This window comes from Papio anubis, chromosome 2 (genome assembly GCF_008728515.1).
Source record: "Papio anubis isolate 15944 chromosome 2, Panubis1.0, whole genome shotgun sequence".
Taxonomy (NCBI): domain Eukaryota; kingdom Metazoa; phylum Chordata; class Mammalia; order Primates; family Cercopithecidae; genus Papio; species Papio anubis.
In genome coordinates this window covers 107,001,936-107,024,205 of record NC_044977.1, presented here as the reverse complement: position 1 = coordinate 107,024,205, position 22,270 = coordinate 107,001,936, and the positions used below count along the sequence as shown (strand labels likewise).

At 44.7% G+C, this 22,270-nt stretch overlaps 1 protein-coding gene across 2 annotated transcripts in view; it reads right to left on the bottom strand.

Annotated features, from left to right (window-relative positions):
• Window positions 1–107: 107 nt before the first annotated feature.
• Window positions 108–22,270, bottom strand: part of PARL (presenilin associated rhomboid like) — a 60,261-nt gene continuing 38,098 nt past the window's right edge. The window contains exons 5-10 of one of the 2 annotated variants that reach the window (XM_017955647.3): window positions 19,124–19,219; window positions 16,300–16,449; window positions 13,980–14,050; window positions 7,743–7,844; window positions 7,506–7,603; window positions 108–438 (exon numbers count right to left, since the gene is read on the bottom strand). In XM_017955647.3, coding sequence (XP_017811136.2) covers window positions 369–438; window positions 7,506–7,603; window positions 7,743–7,844; window positions 13,980–14,050; window positions 16,300–16,449; window positions 19,124–19,219 — 587 coding nt within the window. In that variant the 3' untranslated portion in view covers window positions 108–368. Of the gene's footprint in view, window positions 439–3,725; window positions 4,049–7,505; window positions 7,604–7,742; window positions 7,845–13,979; window positions 14,051–16,299; window positions 16,450–19,123; window positions 19,220–22,270 lie in introns of those variants that run through there. The other variant, XM_031663538.1, reaches the window with a different exon arrangement.

Here is a 22,270-nt window from a genome sequence, read left to right as displayed (position 1 = left end):
CGCCTCGCGCCGCCGCAGCGCCGTCCCCCGGCACGGGGGTGGGCGTCCCGGGAGGGGGCGCACTCGCGGCAGCCCCACTTGGCCGGGGCCGGCTGCGCACGGCTGGAGCTGGAGGGAGCGGGAACGGGGGAAAGGCTGCACCGTCGCCAGGGGGCACCGGAAACCACCTACAGTCATTTACAAGTGTCCATCTCGAAGAATACCTCCGAATTGAATCCAAAGTTCCCTCAGTGTCATCTTATAAATGGCCCCGGCTTCGCAGAGGCCGACGGCCGGATGGTCGCAGGCAGGCGCAGTCCGCCAGCTGGGGGGTTCTCCACGTGGCCTCGGGACGCCCGGCAACTGCTGCATTTGTGCCAGGCTGCACCTCAGGGACTCCGCGAGCACAAGGGCAGGTGCAGCAATGAGGGTGTCAGGAAAGACTCGGGGCCCTGCTTCCTGGAGAACACGTGTTTCAGTCAGCCTGTGAGTCGCAGCCTATTTGCCTTTACGATGCTAGTCTACATTTGTGACAACCAATCCACTTTTCATTAGAATTGGCATTAGCCACCAATCGACCTTGTCCTAGGTTCTGAAATTCCTAATTTTAAAGCATGGCCATTGCATAGTTTGATAAAGGGGCCACAGAACTGGCCACTAAACTATCAAGTTCCTTTCCTCCTGCGCATGCATGGCTGTGTTCAGACAGAGCTGTTGAGGGATCCTCCAGCGTAAAGGCAGGTCTGTTCAATGCAGGACACGGCCTCAAACAACTCCCTGACCACCCACAAAAGCCTTTCTGAATATTTGAACGTGCTCTCGGTATACACTGCAAGCCAATTACTAATAACACTACTGAGACAGCATTAATTACCCAGAGCTCCATTTCAAGATTGTACTTGGAAGGTATCCAGTCTGCGCCTGCAGTACATCCCTGGCCAGTCAGAAAACAGATTCATCTCCCAAAACACTGCCTGCCTTAGCTTGAAGTTGTAGCAAAGTGACATGACAGCTGCCCAGAAGTGGCAGCAGGTCAGCTGAGCAGGCCAGGCCGTGGCTCAGCAGGCAGCAGGCAAGGCGCCACGTGTAGGGTGAGACCCTGGAAGATGACACACAGGCCCGCGTAAGAGTGAACTGCCTTTGTGGACTGTGCACCACAGCCCTGGGTTAGCCAGCCTGGCAGATGGCGCTTGGCACTAAAATTCTCCATCTCGCAGGAAAAGAGAACAGCTCTCTTTTTATTACTTCATTGATCCAACAACAGTCAAAGAGCACTTACTATGTGCTAGGAATAATTCAGGGTGCCTTCAGGAGGTTTAGTGTGGTAGTGACGGACGGAAGTAAGTGTAATTGAACTGACGAAGCCAGGTCAGCATGAGAGGGAGGCGGGCTGGGGAAGGCTGGACTTGCCACCTGTTGTGAGGGAGGGTGGTTGGGCCAGGTGGGAATGTAGGTCACAGGGAGGAGGGTTCAGCTGAGGTAGCAGATCATGGAGGGTCTTGGCAGCCACACTAAGGAATTTGTTTTTCATATTGCTGGATGCGGGTGACTCATGCCTGGAATCCCAGCACTTCGGGAGGCTGAGGCAGGAGGACTGCACGAACCCAGGAGTTTGAGACCTGCTTGGACAACATAGTGAGACCCTGTCTCTACAAAAAACTTGTAAAAATTAGCCAGGCCTGTGCCTGTAGTGCCCGCTACTTGGAGGCTGAGGCTTGAGCCCAGGACTTCAAGGCTACAGTGAGCTATGATTGCACCACTGAACTCTAGCCTGGAAGAGAGAGAGAGAGACCCTGTTTCAAATAAATAAAAGTTTTCACAGGTGACAACAAAGGAATGACAGACGTGTTGTTAGCACTCTGGCAGGCATATGGAGAAGCACAGGGACGCTTTGGAGACCAGATGGACGAACAGGCTCAACAGTCCAGGGACTAAGAGGTGAGGACCACCACCGAGGCACAGGCACTGGGAGCGCTGAGGGGCTGGATTCTAGAAATATGAGGCGAGAGAGGGAGATCTCGAACGGCTCCGGGTTTCAGACTTCACTGATCGCTCACGTCACTCCTTAAGCCGAGTGCTATTTGAGGGGCCTGTGCAGGGTGGAGGGTGGTCCCAGCACCTGGAACCGTGCATGTGTTGCAGTAGACACATTTACTAAGAATACAGAGAGATTCTGTGGGTCTGGAGCTCAGAATCCTCACAGATAACTGAGGCTACAGGAAGTGCACCCACTCAAGAGGTGTGTGGAATGAGGGAGATGGCAGCCACGGCACGTTCCTAGGTGCCCCACACTTCAGATGCTGGAGGCGGCAGCACAGCCCAAGAGGCCCACGGGCCAGTGAGTGCATGGCCTTGAAGGCAGTGATCGCAGGTCCCCAGAGAAGCCAAGAAGAGAAAGTGAAGCTCCCTCGTGGGCAATCAGGAGGGGGGCTGTGGATAGCAAGGCTTTTGTGGCCACAGCCAGGCTCTGGCCTTCCCAGGCCACGCACAGAGGTTCCAGCATCGAGGAGTTTTATGGACCAGGAGGTGCTACAGGGAGTTCTTTTTCCCAGTCACAAAGCAGGGACAGAGAAACATCTTCATTGCCTCTTTGCCTGGTCTGCCCAAAGCATGATGTCAATTAACGTTGGATTCTAGAGGGAATGTCCCTATGAACTCAGCCTCCTATCCTATCTCTGGAAAATGCATCTTAACTCATCTGTGTCGCAGAGTTGTTAGCGGATGTCAGAGAAAAGCAGTGTGGCCTTGGACACTGCCCCTACATCACGTGTGCCCTGTTTCCTCATTGGCAAAATGATGGCTGGGTTAAGATAACTCTCTCCCCTAGAAGTGATACGAGTTTAGAACAGAATCCTGTGCCTGCGAAGAGTAACTGTCCATCACAGTAGAAATTCAGCCTGATGGAAGCAGGATATGAAGGACTGCCAAATACTGGACAATTTCTATGTGCTGGGCGCGTGCTCCCATGCAGTTCTCACCTACCTGGCAAGGTGGGCACCACTCCCACTCCTTTTCCAAAGCTGCCATTCCCATCGCCCCATGGCACACAACCTGAGTCAGATCGGCCACATGAGGCTGACATCAGGGCCTTCACTCCTCCCAGGACAAAGGTGCAAGACTTGGCATAACATTTTGAGGCCATGAAAAGACTAAAAATTATCCTGTAACTCCAAGAAGAACAAACTCTCAAACTGCGTTTCCTAGATGTCATTCTCAATCACGAGGGTAACATGAATTCCCCGACAGTGAGGCTGTGATGACAACCACTACTATCTATTTCAGTAAGACGCTTCAATTAGAACATACTTTCAAACCGAAGATAAAATTCGGCTCAGCTTCAAGTCTGAATTTACCCAAATCACTTCCTTCCACCTCTTAATGTATCTACAAATTGAACCTAGAAAGCAAAACCTGAAAATAGCTTTTTGTATGTGCCACTCACTGCCAGAAAACACTACCTTTCCTGGGAAAACTGAGAAAATACTGCAGCTGTTATTTCAGATCATGCCGGAGAGGGGATACTCTTGACTTTTACTTGCAGCCAACCCAGGGAAGGGGTAGGTAAGGAAGAGTGAAGGCTAAGCAGAGGCGCTGGAGGGTCCACAGACAGGCACCAGCGCCTTCATGTTTTGATCAGGCCTTTTAGCATGCACTCTCCCCAGGTCCTGGCTCAAATGATGTCAATGCAATGACCAAAGCAAAATGCCAGAGCCGTGTCCGCCCCTTAAAGAGAGAACGCACACATCTGCTTACAAACTAGATAGAAACCTTTATTTCACAACTTTATCATCATTCACTTTCTAAAAAGACAGACTGGGGGGGCGCAGCTGAAAACACTGGGAGGCCAGATGCTGGCATCTTCCAGGCGGAAGCATAGCCGTGGTCACTCTGGGGCCGGTGTCTCTGGGGCTCTCAGGCGTCATGGACCAGATGCATCACTACTGTCCAACCCCAGTTTTACTTAGAGCCACCTCCTTTTTTGGGGCCATTAGTCCTTATTTCATGCCAGATTTTCACTAGAGGCTCCCTGTTCTTCCAAATCAGTTCATGACCATAAGTAACATACCATCTGGAGAAAAGAAAAACAAACCAGGTCTGACATTCAAACAGTGTGACATACAAATGGTAAGCAGCATGGTGATAGATACAAAGTTGACATTTTAAAAATCGAATGCCACTCACTATGTAGCCTATTAAAACTGACTCACGTAGAGAAATGATTGAGCGTTCACATTAGACTATGTAAAAGGCAGAAGTAGGATGGGACGATGGCTGAATGCTCTGCAATGTGTAAGTACTTCACATATACTACTTTTGATTCACCACTATCTGCAAGTTAAGTACCACTTTTCCCATTGGAGATATGAGGCAACCAGGTCTGAAAGAAAGTAGCTTGTCCAAGGTGCTAATAGTTTCTAAGTAGTCAATCAAGGCTCACTCGCAGGTCAGACTGACTCGATGTTCTGAAGTGTCAGAATCAGCACTGACCCAGGATGGCTATCCCAGTTGACATGCCTCCATCATCTTCCTCCTAGCTATAGGAAGGGTGGACAGCTCATCCAAACTCTGCCCCACTTTAAGATCCATAGTTCCGATCCCCACTCTCCTATTCACACAGCCTAACTGCTAACTGCGGCCTGAAGCAATGAGCCTGGGAGGCTGACACACAGAGAAGTTTAGTAACTTCGCCTGCTCAGGCTCCACAATGAGGAATCAGCAGACTGAGACTAGAACCCGAATCTGCTGCTGAGGCCTGCGCTGCAAGCACTGGACTTTTCTGCAGCGTGTAGGGAGCATCTCCTGTGAGCTGAGGAGCACACTGAGCTCTGGGAAGGGCCTGCCTTGAGAAGCTCCTGAGGGCACTGGGGGTGTAGAAAGGCTTCCTGGAGGATGTGTGGTGGATTTCCAATGGCAGTTAGTGAGAGCTGGCTATTGAAACCTTTATTTTTGCTCTGGCTTCCCCAAACAGATTTCATGTTCCCTGAGGCAGAGACCAGATTTTGTTGTCTTGCATCTCGCTCCCAGACACCTGACCGAAAAAATGCTGTTTGACTTAGAGCAGATCAGAATAGCAGTTTAATGTTTTAATATTTTAAAAAAATGTTTTGAATGTGTATGTTTAATTATAAAGGGCTTGATTTGTACCTGAATATTAATATTCACTAAATATAGTTAAAATCTGATTATACACATTAATTAATCAGCATGTAATAAAAATTCTGTGCTTAGTCTCTGAATTTAGAACAGGAGAAAAAGGAGCACCCTAATATTCCAATGCAATTGTAAAAATTCTCCCCCAAAAAATCACTTTGTCAGAAACTCTTCATTAATAAAGTGTTTTCCAAAATCTCTTTTGTTGTTAGACAGAGTCTCGCCCTGTTGCCCAGGATGGAGTGCAGTGGCGTGATCTCGGCTCACTGTAACCTCCGCCTCTCAGGTTCAAGTGATTCTCCTGCCTCAGCCTCCAAGTAGCTGGGATTACAGGCAAGTACCATCACGCCCGGCTAATTTTTGTATTTTTAGTAGAGACGAGACGAGGTTTCACCATGTTGGTCAGGCTGGTCTCAAATACCTGACCTCAAGTGATCTATTTGCCTCAGCCTCCCAAAGTGCTGGGATTACAGGCATGAGCCACTGTGCCCGGCCACCCAAATCTTTTTAACCTACTTACTTCAAGCAAAGAGTCAAATACTTTAATTTCACAGGTATACTGTCTGACTATACTCATAAATCCAAATGGAATTTTTCATTTGGCTAAACTAAAATCGGGAAATGCAAGATGACTGATTTCTAGGGCACTCTTTTCTGCAGCGGCAGCGCAAGCCAGCACTCATCTGAAACTCCAGCTCTGCAATTCTTGTGTGACCTGGATAAGTTACTTTCTTTAAGCAGTTTCTTTTTCTGTAAAATAAAATACCTCACAGGATTTTAAGAGAATTAAATCCTTAGCTTAGGCACACAGCAAATATTCAGCATATTAATATGTTAGCTATTACTACTGCAACAGTACAATGTGAATACTATAAGATTTGGTTAGAGGCAAAGTCAGGGAAATGTATAAGTGGATAATAATGGAGTCTTTACCACCAACAAAATCAGGGCACTTTAACAACAAAAAAAAATATTTTAGATTTCTAAATCTAGATTAAAGCTTTTAGAAAAGATGAATTCTGGACATGACTGAGATCCAGTAAATGAAAAGGAGTTTAAATTAGAAACAGTAAAGAGAAAGGATTCCTCTGCCTTTCAGACCCTGGACTTTAAAATGCATTTGATCCAATTATTTTCAGAATGGAAAAAGGCCATCTAATTATAGTGCAGATGAATAAAAATCTACTGGGGAGAAGACCCTTGAAGTATACATGGAAGGATCCAGATAAATTTAGAGCTCATAAAACAGAACCCCTTCATGTTTCTCATACTGTAATATCAGGTCAGTTTCTACTATTTATACTGCACTGCTGTTAGAGCTAGACCTTGCATGTACTACACACTAATCACTTAAAATGATAAATGGCATAATCACATTTAGTCCTGCCACCTACTGGGAAAAACTGCTTCACTTAGAATAGATTTTTCTTTTTAGTAAAAAAAATTAAGTTTTCCATTGTCGCAGAACACAATAAAAACCAAGTAAGGGCAAAAGGCAACATTAATGAAGACAAGACAGGCCCTGAGGGGATCCAGCTCAACAGACTCATGCAGAAGGGTCTCCCACAGTCAGATGGTTGTCAAGAGTCCTGACCGCGTTTCCGTGATAGAGTTGCTACTAACTACTAGTGTAGACAAAACCCCATTGTCTGAAGCACACGTGGTCTTGTAGCCACAATGCCATTTGCCATGACCCAAGGAAGCAGTTTAGCAACCAATTCCACATGGTGTGATGGGGGTGGAAAGGGCTTACAGAGGTGGGTTTACTGCTCTGCTCTGCTATTGAAGAGCTGTTTGGCCTGGGGAAGATAATGTCTGATCCTCAGTTTCCCATCAGTAAAATGGGAGTAGTAACAGTGTAACATAAGGGAACTAGCTTGGTGCCTGCATACAGCAGGTGCTCAGCAAGTGTCCACACTGGTTTGCAGTCAGCGGCCTCTACTCCAGTCATGCAGAGTAATGGCTCCGCCAACTCAGCATGTCTGCACAGCACTGGTGAGACAGAGGTCGGGGTAACAGAGTGGGATGCCAGGCAGGGGAGAGGAGGACAGGAAAGTCTGAAGGGGAAAAAGGAGATGACAGCACAGACTGGGGGCCAGGCGACAGTCTTCTAAGAGGGGGCTGGGAATAACAGGCCAGGAGTTGGGGCAACTTAAGTTTAAGGGTAGGGTAAAGGCACAGACTGTCTCTACGAATAAGCCAGGTAGGCTGGGTAAGCCCAAAGCAAGCCATGTTGAGGTTTCCTGACCCTCCCAAGCCCGCCTGCTTCTGCTTCTGTTGCATAGCTCAATGTCTCACTCTGCTGTGGGGACTGGGGGTAGGAGGAGGGCATAACCCAAGGAAGCAGTTTAGCAATCAATTACACTCAAACTTACATTCCAAAAAGAGCTCCCCCAAGATGTGCTGCATGATCAAAAAATTTCCATCCCAGGATCATTCCTGCTGTATCCATGGCGATAATGGCTTTCAGGGCCTGAAAGGCAGCAAGAAACAAGAGAAGTGGCACAACTGTGATTCCTCCAGCACTGACGTTTCTAACGTAAGGGCAAGAACCCACTCAACATAAAAACATCACCACTATCCCCAGAACTGCACTTCATAAAAATACTTACATTCCCTGCTGTGAACGTGAACATCGGAAGGAAAATAATGGCAAGCCTCCCTTCTGGGATCTTAGTGCAGACAGCTGCGAGGACCGTCATGATGGCGCCAGACTGCAAAGTAACACAGCAGGGAGAATGGGAAACGCAACATGCAGCTGCTTATGGCTACAAGGTCTAAAGAGCAGCACATTTTCTAGAAAGTTTATATGCTGCACATTTCTAGGTGAGCACAAGGCTGAGGCAGACAGATTATCTGAGGTCAGGAGTTTGAGACCAGCCTGACCAATGTGGTAAAACCCTATCTCTACTAAAAATACAAAAAAAAAAAAAAAAAAAGCCGGGTATGGTGGCAGGTGCTTATAATCCCAGCTACTTAGCAGACCAAGTCCTGAGAATTGCTTGAACCTGGGAGGCAGAGGTTGCAGTGAGCCGAGATTGCACCGCTGTACTCCAGCCTGGGTGAAAGAGCGAGACTCCATCTCAAAACAAAACGAACAAAAAAGACTATATGGGAGTCCCTTGTACTATTTCCTTCAACTTTCCATAAGTTTTTAATTATTTATGAATGTTTAAAAAAAAAAAAAAGACACCTAAGAGCAAAGTAACTTTTAAAAGAAGCCCCTATCATTAAAAAGAAAGGTTCCTACCTTTTCATATTAAGAAGGTTATTTCTGGAAAACAGCATCTACCTCTCTTAATCAATGTTTTCTTAATGTCTTCTATGTGACAGGTTGCTTCACAATACAAGATTATCTTACATTTGGGGAATTACTAAAACTTTAAAGAAAAGTATTATGAGTCTCAGAGATCTCAGATGTCCCCAGTCCCTCATATAACTGCCAAGTGGCCTCAACAAGGAAGCAAGCTCAGGTTGCAATCTTAGAAGTTAGGGTAATTTCAAGATGGAAGAACAGCATGAACATTCCTCAAAAGGAGAGCCCAAGAAGACCTGAATTTTGACCAAGCTGGCTTCTGTGCAAGAGTCTATAATTGTAGCCAGGTACAGTGTCTCACGCCTGCAATCCCAGCACTTTAGGGGGCCAAGGCAGGTGGATCACCTGAGGTCAGGAGTTCAAGACCAGCCTAGCCAACATGGTGAAACCCTGTCTCTACTAAAAATACAAAAATTAGCTGGGCGTGGTAGTGTGCACCTGTAGTCCCAGCTACTTGGGAGGCTGAGGTTGCGGTGAGCCAAGATTGCGCCACTGTACTCCAGCCTGGGCGACAGAATGAGGCTTTGTCTCAAAAAAACAAATCAAAATTACATTTTTCCCCAAAATGAAGCAAATATAATTTGATTAGTTGATATGAAAGAGCATTAAAATTCTATGAAGTTCTGCCTGGCGCAGTGGTTCACGCCTGTAATCCCAGCACTTTGGGAGGCTGAGGTGGGCGGGTCACCTGAGGTCAGGAGTTCAAGACCAGCCTGACCAACATGAAGAAACCCCAGCTCTGCTAAAAATACAAAATTAGCTGGGCATGGTGGTGCATGCCTGTAATCCCAGCTACTCGGGATGCTGAGGCAGGAGAATCACTTGAACTCGGGACGCAGAGGTTGCAGTGAGCCGAGATCGTGCCTTTGCACTCTAGCCTGGGCAACAAGAACGAAACTCTGTCTCAAAAAATAATAATAATAATAATAATTCTATGAAGTTCTTCTAAATTACCGTTCCATAGATGATTATTCTCCATCTGGTAAAAAAGAATTGTCATTATCTGTACAATTCTAGGTAACACTGGTTTTTTTTGTGATTATAACTTATTGTAATTATTGCATATTAAAGAAGCAGTTCCATCATCCTTCTAGAATTTTCTCAATGTGGCTTTTATATAAATTTAAGTATGTATACGTCTGAATAAATCATAACTTGTTTTTTGACAAATGTTTGGGCTTACTCCCATGAAGGGAGATTTTTTTCACTTTTTCTAGTCAGAAAGAATTTAATGAAAATGAAACCTTATCTTCTCAGAAAACGTTCACATTCATACACAGTTTCAGTACAGTGAGTCATGAACCCTGATCCAACCAGACCTAAGAGATGTGCGTCCATGGGAAGAGGTGAAGGTCTTTTGTTCTCCATCAGTATTTTTAGGTACACTGGTTATATACTTGTAATCAATATGCACATCTGATTTTTTTTACTTATTTCATAAACATATATATATATTTTTGAGACACAGTCTCGCTGCTGCCCAAACTGGAGTGAGGTGGCACGATCTCACTGCAACCTCCGCCTCCCGGGTTCAAGTTATTCTCCCACCTCAGCCTGCTGAGTAGTTGAGACTACAGGTACACACCACCACGCCCAGCTAATTTTTGTATTTTTAGTAGAGATGAGGTTTCACCATGTTGGCCAGGCTGGTTTCGAACTCCTGGCCTCAAGTGATCCACCCACCTCGGCCTACCAAATTGCTGGGATTACAGTTGTGAGCCACTGCGCCTGCGCTCATGAACATTTTTCTGTATCTACATAATCTTCAAATCTATCATACTTATGTTTTTTAACTTTTTTTGGTATTATAATTTAAGTGAATCTGTTCCCTCTGCTTACAAAAGCTAAGCAGAGCTAAAGACCCGGGGTGTTACATATGAAACAAATATAAGACGACCCTGAAAGGGAGAGGAAAGCGGACCAGCTAGGAAGCCTGAGATTCAATGAATGTTGTGGTGGTGAGTTCCCTGGGCTTTCTTTTGGCCTCATACTGATCATCCCTCAAAATGTTCTCTCTAGTCAAGGACCAAAAAAGGATAGCCTAGCAAAACAGAGATCTTGGAGACAATATTTAGAGAAACGGCTGCCCCGCAAAGGCTGAGCAGAGCCTAGACTTCCACCCTTGCCACACTGTAATGAGGCATCCCAATATGCCTAACAGGCGGTGTCAGTGGAAAGAAGCACCCTTGCTCCTCCTAGCCAAAGCGACATTAGCAGAGGTAGGACACTAGGTAGCCTGCACGCCCTGAGCTCCCATCCCTGCCCTGCAGTGACAAGAGCCCCTATCCCTCAGGAGGCAAAGGCGGCTGAGTGAGCAACCTGGATGTCTACTCCTACCCAGCAGTAATGAGTCACGGCACCCCCTCTCCTCATCAGAACAGTGTCAGAAGACGACTACTAAAACACTAGATTTCAATACGATTCAAAGTCTCATGATATCCAAAATGATCAGGCTTCAACTGAAAAATCACTCATCATATCAAGAACCAGAAAAATCTCAACTTGAATAAGAAAACACAATTAGCTGGGTGCAGTGGCTTATACCAGTAATCCAAACACTTTGGGAGGCCCAGGTGGGAGGATCACTTGAGCCCAGGAGCTTGAGACTAGCCTTGGCAATACAGGGAGACCCTGTCTCTACAGAAAGGTTTAAAAATTATCCAGGATAGTACCAATATAGTAATTTACAAACATATTTGAACAGTCCATTCAACTTTTTTTCTTTTGAGATAGGGTCTCACTACATTGCCCAGGCTGGAGCACAGCGGTGTGTTCATGGCTCACAGCAGCCTCAACCTCCTGGGCTCAGGCCTTCCTCCTACCCTCCCACCCCTCCTGAGTAGGTAGGATTACAAGTGCATGCCACCATGCCCAGCTTAATTTTGAAATTTTTTGTAGAGATGGGGTCTCACTATGTTGCCCAGGCTGGTCTCAAACCTCCTGGGCTCAAGTGATCCTCCTGCCTTGACTCTCAAAGTGTTAGGCCTACAGGCGTAAGCCACTGTGCCTGGTTATCCCCTTCATCTTATAACATCTCACTAAACCAAGAGGACTAACACTTTACATTTTGTAGCAACACAACTTTGTTAATGGAGTTTTCTTTTCCAGATTTCTCATTAAAAATGCCATTATACCTGGTGATTTAATTTCCTTGAATTTTAATCACAGATTCATTAAGATATTTCGGGATAGTTTTATCCTACCATGGTTCTATAGGATTTTGATGACTGAACAGGAACTACCATGTCCACATTTTTTACTATGTGCTTCTTATTGTGCTAAGCACTCTAAATGAACTTGCCTTGCACATCAGAAACAGATGGTGTTATCCTCATTTTATATGGGGAAACTGAAGTTCAGAGAAGTTCAGTAATATGTTCTAGAAATCACAGGTAAGTAGCAGAACCAGGATTCACCCCCATCTACTTCCAAATACCTTACTGCCATACTTCATTAATTTTGCACTTCAGTTTCTTATCTGTAAGATGAGGACAACAGTTGTCCAAGAGCACATCAAAAGGCCCTCGCAGGTCCTTTCAGCTAATGAGAAAGGTCTCTTCACCCTCAGAGCCCCCATAGTCCTCTAGAGAATCCTCATTCCTTTCAGTGTGTATTAGATGTGTGTATGCTTTTTCCCCAGCTAAATTCGAATTCTGAGTCTGTGATTCATCCTAGTGGTCTTCACTGGCTTCCTATATTAGGTGCTTAGCTGTTGAAGGAGGTAGAGAATATGATTCGAAATACATAAATTATACCAGAGCGAAATTTCATAAAGAAAACAAACATTCCACGAAGGAAAAAAAGGGGGCTTAAGAAAGCGTGTCAGTCATAGGACAGAATACAGGCCTCACTAGGAAAATTAAGTGTAAACAAATTTGGGGAACACACAAATTAGGAAATGGTTATTTTACATAAGAATTCTTTTTAAAATTGAATCTTTTTAGAGTTCCTTTAAATAGGAAATCCCCTATTTGAATGCATTTAAGTGAATTAGTATTTAAATATGTACAAACTGAATGTGTAGTTTAAAGAAATATTACATAAAGATTTCCATGTGCCTAGAAATCTGCCATTAAACTCAAAACATGCTTAAAAAAATTTTCTTTTCTTTGAGACAGGGTCTTGTTCTGCACCCAGGAGTGCAGTAGTGCGATCTCAGCTCACTGCAACCTCCACCCCATGAGTTCAAGTAATTCTCCTGGCTTAGCCTCCCAAGTAGCTGGGATTACAAGCGTGCGCAACCACACCTGGCTAATTTTTGTATTTTTAGTAGAGACAGGGTTTCACCATATTGACCAAGCTGGTCTTGAACTCCCTGACCTTAAGCGAGCTGCCCACCTCAGCCTCCCAAAGTGCTGGGATTACAGGTGTGAGCCACTGCACTCGGCCTCAAAACACTTAAAAAAAATTATATTTTTTTGAGACAGGGTCTTGCTATGTCACTCAGGCTGGAGAGTAGTGGTGCAATCATAGCTTACCGCAGCCTCAACCTCCTAGGCTCAAGCTATCCTCCTACCTCAGCCTCCTGAGTAGCTGAGACTATAGGCATGAGCCACCACACCCAGTTAATTTTTTAAATTTTTTGTACAGATAGGATCTTGGTATGTCACCCAGGCTGGTTTCGAATTCTTGGGCTCATCCTCCCGCCTTGGCCTCCCAAAGTGCTGGGATTACAGGTGTAAACCACTGCATCCAGTCTAAGAAAAAATGTTTTAAGCATCCAGAATATAAGAGCTCTGAGGGCAGGAACCTTTGTCGTTGTTGTTGTTCCCCACTTTCTAAAACCATCACAAATAATCGTGATCATCTTGCTCACTGGCTGTATCCCCAGGCTCTAGCATAGTACCTAGCAGGCACTCCAATATTGACTGAATAGAAGGATAAAGCACCAGATTCAAACCTGTAATTAGAATTTTCCAATACTGGATTAGGCTCTTTGGTTTATGAGGATTGCATACTTACTGTTCTGAGACATACTCTATTCTGGTAAACATATATATAGATAGAGCCAATGGTTAAAAGCCACAGCCAGAAATTTACAAAGCTTTACAAATGTGTAACTGAAAATTAGTCAACTGTATTGTTTCAATGTTAATTTCTTGGTTTCCATGTAGGGTGAAGGACATATGAGAAGCCCTTATCAATTTTACAACATTCTTCTAATTCTAAACGTATTTCAAAGTAAACTTAAAAATTAAATTAAAAAAAATTGGCCGGGCGCGGTGGCTCAAGCCTGTAATCCCAGCACTTTGGGAGGCCGAGATGGGCGGATCACGAGGTCAGGAGATCGAGACCATCCTGGCGAACACAGTGAAACCCCGTCTCTACTAAGAAATACAAAAAATAGCCGGGCGAGATGGCGGGCGCCTGTAGTCCCAGCTACTCGGGAGGCTGAGGCCGGAGAATGGCATGAACCCGGGAGGCGGAGCTTGCAGTGAGCTGAGATCCGGCCACTGCACTCCAGCCTGGGCTACAGAGCGAGACTCCGTCTCAAAAAAAAAAAAAAAAAAAAAAATTAAATAGAAATACTTACTGCACCGAGTGATGGTCCGTATCTTCCTGTGGCAACTTTACCCACGTAACTGACAAAATTGGAAATAACACCTGAGAAACAAGTCACATTACAATAACTTAAGTGAGGTATAAAAATGGTTTGCATTTTTTTTTCCTTTTTCTTTTTTCTTTGAGACAGAGTTTCACTCTTTCGCCCAGGCTGCTGAAGTGCAGTGGTACAATTTTGGCTCACTGCAACCTCCGCCTACCAGGTTCAAGTTATTCTCATGCCCCAGCCTCCGGAGTAGCTGGGATTACAGGTGTACGGTTTTCATTTCTGACTTCCACACAGATAAACAGTGTCAGGTTTCAGTCTGGATCACTGTGAGGATACAGGCATGAATACTTATGCTACCTATCATTTCAGCGACTTTACAGGGGATGAAAAGTCTGACCTATTGCATGATCTGCTGAGCGAGGGTCACTCACTTTACTTCTCAGTTACCATTTTCCTCAACTGTAACATGAAGACTCATTCTCAGGAATATATTCTCTGGGCTGTACTCTAGACACACTAAATCAGAATATCTGGGGTAGGACAACAGACTGGATACTCCCTTAAGTCTCTTTGGCTTCACTGTCATTTGAGTCAACTTGGCTCATTTTTAAAAACTTCCTATGGAGCAGGAATTAATGTATCTGAAACAGACCCACGGTAACTACAACATAACTAGTGCTTGGGAAAGAACTACACACTTACCTTACGAGCCAAAGACAATGCTCAGCTTTTTTTGAAGGACTAGGTACACATAAGTATTCGATGAACACTAATTAAGCATCTACTCTGGGCCTTGTGGTAGATGCTTTTATTTAGTGCTTTCTTTAACCCCTTATCATGAGGAGGTAAGTATCACGAAGTTTAGTCATTTTTGCAACATCACACAGCTGGTAGTAGAAATAGGATCTGAACCTGGGTCTATCTCCAAGCTCAGTGTTTTGTTTTGTTTTTTTGAGACGGAGTCTAGCTCTGTCGCCCAGGCTGGAGTGCAGTGGCCGGATCTCAGCTCACTGCAAGCTCCGCCTCCCGGCTTCACGCCATTCTCCTGCCTCAGCCTCCCGAGTAGCTGGGACTATAGGCACCCGCCACCTCGCCCGGCTAGTTTTTTGTATTTTTTTAGTAGAGACGGGGTTTCACTGTGTTAGCCAGGATGGTCTCAATCTCCTGGCCTCGTGATCCGCCCATCTCGGCCTCCCAAAGTGCTGGGATTACAGGCTTGAGCCACCGCGCCCGGCCACTCAGTGTTTTTCACTACAGCACAGCAAAACTGCCAGATATACTGTTTCTAAATGTAGAGATTTTAGAAATTAATTTTTTTTTTTTTTTTTTTTTTTTTGAGACGGAGTCTCGCTTTGTCGCCCAGACTGGAATGCAGTGGCCGGATCTCAGCTCACTGCAAGCTCCGGCCCGGTTGACGCTCATTCTCCTGCCTCAGCCTCCCCGAGTAGGCTGACTACAGGCTCACCACCTCGGCCTCGCTTGTTTTTTTGTATTTTAGGTGCAGAGACGTTTCACCATGTTAGCCAGGATGGTCTCACCTCCTGACCTTGTGGATCCGCCTCGGCCTCCCAAAGTGCTGGGATTACAGGCTTGAGCCACCGCGCCCGGCCAGAAATCAATTTTTATATTGTATTAAGTAAGCACATTTTACAAACAGAGAGGTAAGTAAAATCTGACCAACTGTCACATTAGCAGCATCTAGGGACCTGTCATGTATGAGAATTTCCTAACTGAAATAAGAAAACGATACCATCTTCAAGACCATGGCTAGGAAGTGGTTCCGTGCCAACATACATTCTTGCAAAGAAAGACAGAACAAGCTCATTCTTGACAATCATATTGCATAGCTCTGATTTAAAGCTTTCTGTGAACTGAACACACCGGGGGAAATGAGCTTGCTTAAGGTTATTTAACAAAGACCCAGGAGATTGAGGCAGCCGGGAAGACTGGGAACCACTATCTATAAAATGGTAGGCCTAAACTAAAGAAATCAAGGCCCAATGAGATTTTAAAAATGACGTGCTTAAATTCTATACTAATCTTTACTTAACTCCTGTTTATCCTAACTTAAAATTAAGCATACCCACATAATTCATATGTAAGAGGAAATCAGCAAAATGAGAAGCAGAAAAGGCACACCTCCACCAATCTGTGGCACCCTTCTCTACATACACTGTGAGAAACAAATACGTTCTGAGCACTCACTACGTGTAGAATATGGCAGTAACCATTCCCTGTGTCCCTTCTGCAGATAGGTTAGAGTGCTTATACTTTCAAAGGCCCTGAGATTAAAGCATATTACCTGCAGATAGGTACAATGCCATGAACTGCTCTTGACCCAGAATATTCACTATGCTGGAAGAGAAGCTCCACAAAACGTACATATTTGCCGCCATGTGAAATAAGGAGAAATGGCTGAATGTTGACAGCAACATTGGAGAACAAAGGACTTCTACAAGAGAAAGAAAAACACGGTCTGGTAATCATGGAACACACAGCCAATAAAAATTATCTATTTTAAACTTTTAAAAGTAGGCTGGGCGTAGTGGCTCATGCCTGTAATCCCAGCACTTTGGGAGGCCAACGCAGGCAGATCACCAAGTTGGGAGTTCAAGACCAGCCTGGCCAACGTGGTCAAACCCCATCTCTATTAAAAACATAAAAATTAGCCAGGCATGGTGGCACACGCCTGTAATTCCAACTGCTTGGGAGGCTAAGATGGGAGAATCACCTGGACCCGGGAGGTGGAGGTTGCAGTGAGCTGAGATTGAGCCACTGCACTCCAGCCTGGGCCACAGAGTGAGACTATCTCAAAAAAACAAAAAACAAAAAACTATGAAACAAATTAAACATGGAAAACAAAAACAGCTTTTTTCTTTCTTTCTTTTTTTTTTTTTTTTGAGACGGAATCTTGCTCTGTCACCAAGGCTGGAGTGCGGTGGCGTGATCTCGGCTCATTGCAAGCTCTGCCTCCCAGGTTCACGCCATTCTCCTGCCTCAGCCTCCCCAGCAGCTGGGACTACAGGTGCCCGCCACCACGCCCAGCTAATTTTTTGTATTTTTAGTAGAGACAGGGTTTCACTGTGTTAGCCAGGATGGTCTCGATCTCCTGACCTCTTGATCTGCCTGCCTCAGCCTCCCAAAGTGCTGGGATTACAGGCGTGAGCCACCGCACCTGGCATCAACAACAGCTATTAAGACATTTTCTTTTTTTTTTTTTTTTTTCCTGGAGACAGAGTGTTGCTGTGTTGCCCCAGGCTGGAATGCAGTGGCATGAACTTGGCTCACTGCAGCCTCAACTTCCTGGGTTCAAGTGATCCTCCCACCTCAGCCTCCTGAGTAGTTGGGACCACAGGTACGCACTCCCATGCCCAACTAATTTTTGTATTTTTAGTAGAGATGGGGTTTCACCATGTTTCCCAGGCTGGTCTTGAACTCCTGAGCTCAAGCAGTTCACCTGCCTCAGCCTTCCCAAGTGCTGGGATTCTAGGTGTGAGCCACTGTGCCCAGCTTAAGACATCATTTTTAAAAGCGGTAAAAAGCTGTCTTAGTAAATCTCTTTTCTACTTCGTAAGCAACCCATAAAGACTCTCAGTTCAATTAAAGCAACTTGTCCTTATGGCAAAAGTTGATAATAAAAAAATAAGCAGTCTGGGCAACATAGTGAGACTTCATTTGCACTAAAAACAAAAAAATTAGCTGGGCATGGTGGCATGCGCCTGTAGTCCCAGCTCCTGGGAGCTGAGGTGTGAGGATCACTTGAGCCTGAGAAGCAGAGGTTGCGGTGAGGCAAGATTGTGTCACTGCACTCCAGCCTGGGCAACAGAGCAAGACCCTGTCTCAAAAAAATAAAATAAAATAAAAAATGGAAAAGTAAATTATGTTAATTATAAAGTTGTATGTAATATTTTCCTTAAAGAATAAACTTGTCGGCTGGGCATGGCGGCTCACACCTATAATCCCAGCACTTTGGGAGGCTGAGGTGGGCGGATCATTGAGGCCACGAGTTCAAGACCAGCCTAGCCAACATGGCAAAACCCGTCTCTGCTAAAAATATAAAAATTAGCCAGGCATGGTGGCATGCGCCCATAATCCCAGCTACTCAAGAGGCTAGCGGCACGAGAATTGCTTGAACCCAGGAGGCAGAGGTTACAATGAGACAAGATTGCCCCCCACTGCACTCCAGCCTGGCGACAGAGCTAGACTCTATCTCAAAAAAAAAAAAAAGAATAGGCTCTTCTTTTTGACAAATATAATTTGTCAAAAAATATTTAGATATTTGCTATGGGTGAGGTTCATTTTAGGTATCTAGGATATTACATTGAGAGAGATGAGGCTGGGCACAGTGGCTCATGCCTGTAATCCCAGCACTTTTGGAGGCTGAGCTGGGCGGATCACCTGAGGTCGGGTGTTCAAGAACAGCCTGTCCAACATGGTGAAACCCTGTCTCTATTAAAAATACAAAAACTAGGCCGGGCGCGGTGGCTCAAGCCTGTAATCCCAGCACTTTGGGAGGCCGAGACGGGCGGATCACGAGGTCAGGAGATCGAGACCATCCTGGCTAACACGGTGAAACCCCGTCTCTATTAAGAAATACAAAAAACTAGCCGGGCGAGGTGGCGGGCGCCTGTAGTCCCAGCTACTCGGGAGGCTGAGGCCGGAGAATGGCGTGAAGCCGGGAGGCGGAGCTTGCAGTGAGCTGAGATCCGGCCACTGCACTCCAGCCTGGGCGACAGAGCGAGACTCCGTCTCAAAAAAAAAAAAAAAAAAAAAAAATACAAAAACTACTTGGGTGTGGTGGTGGGCACCTGTAATCCCAGCTACTAGGGAGGCTAAGGCAGGAGAATCACTTGAACCTCGGAGGCGGAGGTTGCAGTGAGCTGAGATTGCACCACTGTACTCTAGCCTGGGCAACAGAGCAAGACTCTGTCTCAAAAAAAGAAAAAGAAAAAGAAAAAGAGAGATGAGGTCCCAGTCCTCAATGAAGGAGCTTACAGCCTGTCCTCTGCATTTTGCTTGTAGCTATCGATAGGTAACTCGTCTTTTTTACAGCACTTTCATTAACTAAAGCATATTTCTTTCATATTATTTCTACCTTAAAATAAAATCAAACAAGTCCGACTTACTTGAGGCTGGATTCGATGTGAAATATCTGATCATTGTCCGCTGCAGAGAAGGTACTCTCCATAAACAGAATACAAGGACATTTGCAGCTATAATACCTACAAAATAAATATTTATAATTTAGGGAGGTTAAAAATAAAAGCAAAAAAGTCTTATCTAAATTACCGCCTTGTAAGATCTCTTCCACAATTATGTAAGAGTACTGTATACTTGGGGGATGGGGGTGAGCTAAAAAAAACCAAGTGAAATCAATGCTTTTAAAGTATCAGCACTGCCTAGGGTTGGTAAAGTCACAGAATTCCTGAGAAATCGCAAATGCTCTAGGAGCTAACTTCCTTTCCCTAGATCCGTATTTTACTTCTTTAGAACAGTTTACTCTTCTCAATAATAATCAGATCAATAATTTATTGTCTATAATAGCCAAACCAAAGACAGAAGTAATATATAAAATTAGGTTCTTTGGCCAAGAGTAGAAAAGCTAACATTACTCCTTTTTCCTCAGGGCATGGTATGCTTCTTAAACTTACTGCTGGCTTATGGAAACATATGTGAGTCATCTGTGTAGGTGAAGGTCAACATGTTTGAGAAAAATACTCATGTGATAGGAATTCAGGGATAATTTAGAAACACTCTGCAACTGCTTCTGAAGTCTGTTTACATGTGGGAGTTGGGTGACTTTCCTTTTTCTGTAAGTGTTGATGTTGTTAGTACTACTATGAAATTGAGGTTTATTTGATAATAGAATTAACTTGTTAGATTTTAGATAAGAAATTAAGTTATTCTTGAAAACTACAAACTTTAAAAAATATATTAATTTTATGAATTGCCACACTCCTTCACATAGCAGGTATTCATCTACTTGTTGAATTAAAATAATTTAAACAATTTTATTCCTCCAGTCTCTGTAAGCAACAGGCAAGTAGCACTTTCACCTTCTTCAATGCCAGTAAGGACTGATTTCAATAACATTCTGGTAAGAGGATTTACTTTAGAAAATATTCTTTGTCTAGTCCCTGGCAGCTGCTACGTCTCGGTGTTACCTGTGGCTTCTGCACTTGCTCATTCTGTAAGGCTCTCAGCTAGCCCCTGGCATTTCTAGTCTGTCCAGTTTTTGCTCTCCCACTTGAGAGGTGGGAAAGGAAGCTACATTTTTCACAGATCTTAAGACATTTTTCCCATTTTAATATCTGAAATCAGGATGCATCTTATAATTGGTGGTATGTGATAGCTTAATTGGTAGCATTTTTTCTTTCTCTGTAGTACATTAAATAAAATTTTATTGCATTTTGTTGAACTGATTCCATCAGTTGTATCAGATGTCTCACTAGTGGGGACTGTGACAGCCATTATACCATCTTTGGTAAATAATTACTCAGAACTCTTTTAAAGATGGTGAGAGGGACAGCATTTATGCAAAGATGGGAAAAGGGATCATACACCAGGCAATGAAGAGCGAAAAGCACTGTGTGCACCTCCCAGTGTGGAGCCTGGAACCCTGGGAAGGGCAGGCAGGCAGAGCCTCCTCAGAGGGACTGGAGTCTTGGGAGGGTTATCCTACAGGAAGAGCAGTGATTCGTGTTGCCCAGGATTCTTTAGTTTCCTCTGGGAGAGTTAATCATCTTTACTATGCAGAGTGCACGCTTAGGTCTAGGTTGTCATACCCAGTGATTAATATCTTAGGGTAAAGAAGACCTGAGAATAGTCTGGCCATGATCATAAAGATCGGATTGCCAAGATCATGATCTGTCAGGGCTTTGGTGTTTTACTCTAATTGTGGTTCAAGGCAAAGCGAGCAAAATGGGGGCCCTGATCCTGCCTGCTAGGCTGAAAAATGGCAACGACTACTCTGCTTCCGCTGTCAATTCCATGGACAACTTCCTCAAACCACTCATACACAGCACACACATCTTCTGGAAACCACAGGTACCACAGCACTGTCAAGAGGAGGGTATGTCTCTGGATAAAGTGATTACAATAAAGGAAAATACATGAAAAAAAAAAAAAATGAAAGATAAAGGCCAGGCGCGGTGGCTCACGCCTGTAATCCTAGCAGCACTTTGGGAGGCTGAGGCAGACGGATCACCTGAGGTTGGGAGTTCGAGATCAGCCTGACCAGCATGGAAAAACCTTGTCTCTACTAATAATACAAAATTAGCCAGGCGTGGTGGTGCATGCCTGTAGCCCCAGTTACCCGGGAGGCTGAGGCAGGAGTGAACCCAGGAGGCGGAGGTTGCAGTGAGTCGAGATCACGCCATTGCACTCCAACCTGGGCAACAAGAACAAAACTCTGTCTCAAAACCAAAAAAGTGGGGGAAGATAACCAAAGACATCAAGGTTAACAGTGGACAAAGAGTTAACACTGCTAAGTTTTCAATCCAAATGCAAGAAGCTTTTCTGATAAATTATGGAGTACTGGCACTGAAACAGACTGTAGCCAAAATCCCTTACTTCATAAGCCAGTGGTCATCAAACTGCTTTCATGAGGCACCCCATTAGTAAACACCATCCATTAGTAAGAGACACATCCCATGTATGTATACTTATTAACAAATTATGTACGTGAACCACTATAAATTCATCATAAGACACATTTAACAAATTTAAAAGAAATAAGAAAAGTGAAATGCACATGCTTTCTTCTTTGTAAACCCTATTCTGAAGGCCAATTATAGATGAGAAAAACTGAGGCTGTAAAAGGTACAAGTTGCCAGTCAAATTCAGTAGCCAAGCCAGAAAATCTAGTGCTCTTTCTACTATACACCAAGACATGGGGAGCCAGGAGGATTTATTTTGACCTTGGTCACTCTAGGACTTCACACACCACATAAAAATGGCTTCCTTACTGGGAAAGAGCATATGCTAGTCCCCAGAAGCAGAGAAGAATGAGAGGATTTGTGGCAATCCTAGGCCTGAGGCAGTACTGCATTTTGGCTAAAAGTATGGGTGAAGGAGTCCAGCAGAAGTGACTCTGTCCTACTTACATTATAACCTCAGGAAGAGGCCTAACCTCTCAGCTTGTTTCCTCTTCTATAAAATGAGGATAATAAAATCTACCTGAAAGGGTTGAATGGGCCGGGTGTGGTGGCTCATGCCTATAATCCTAGCACTTTGGGAGGTCCAGGCAGAAGGATCCATCCCTTGAGCCTAGA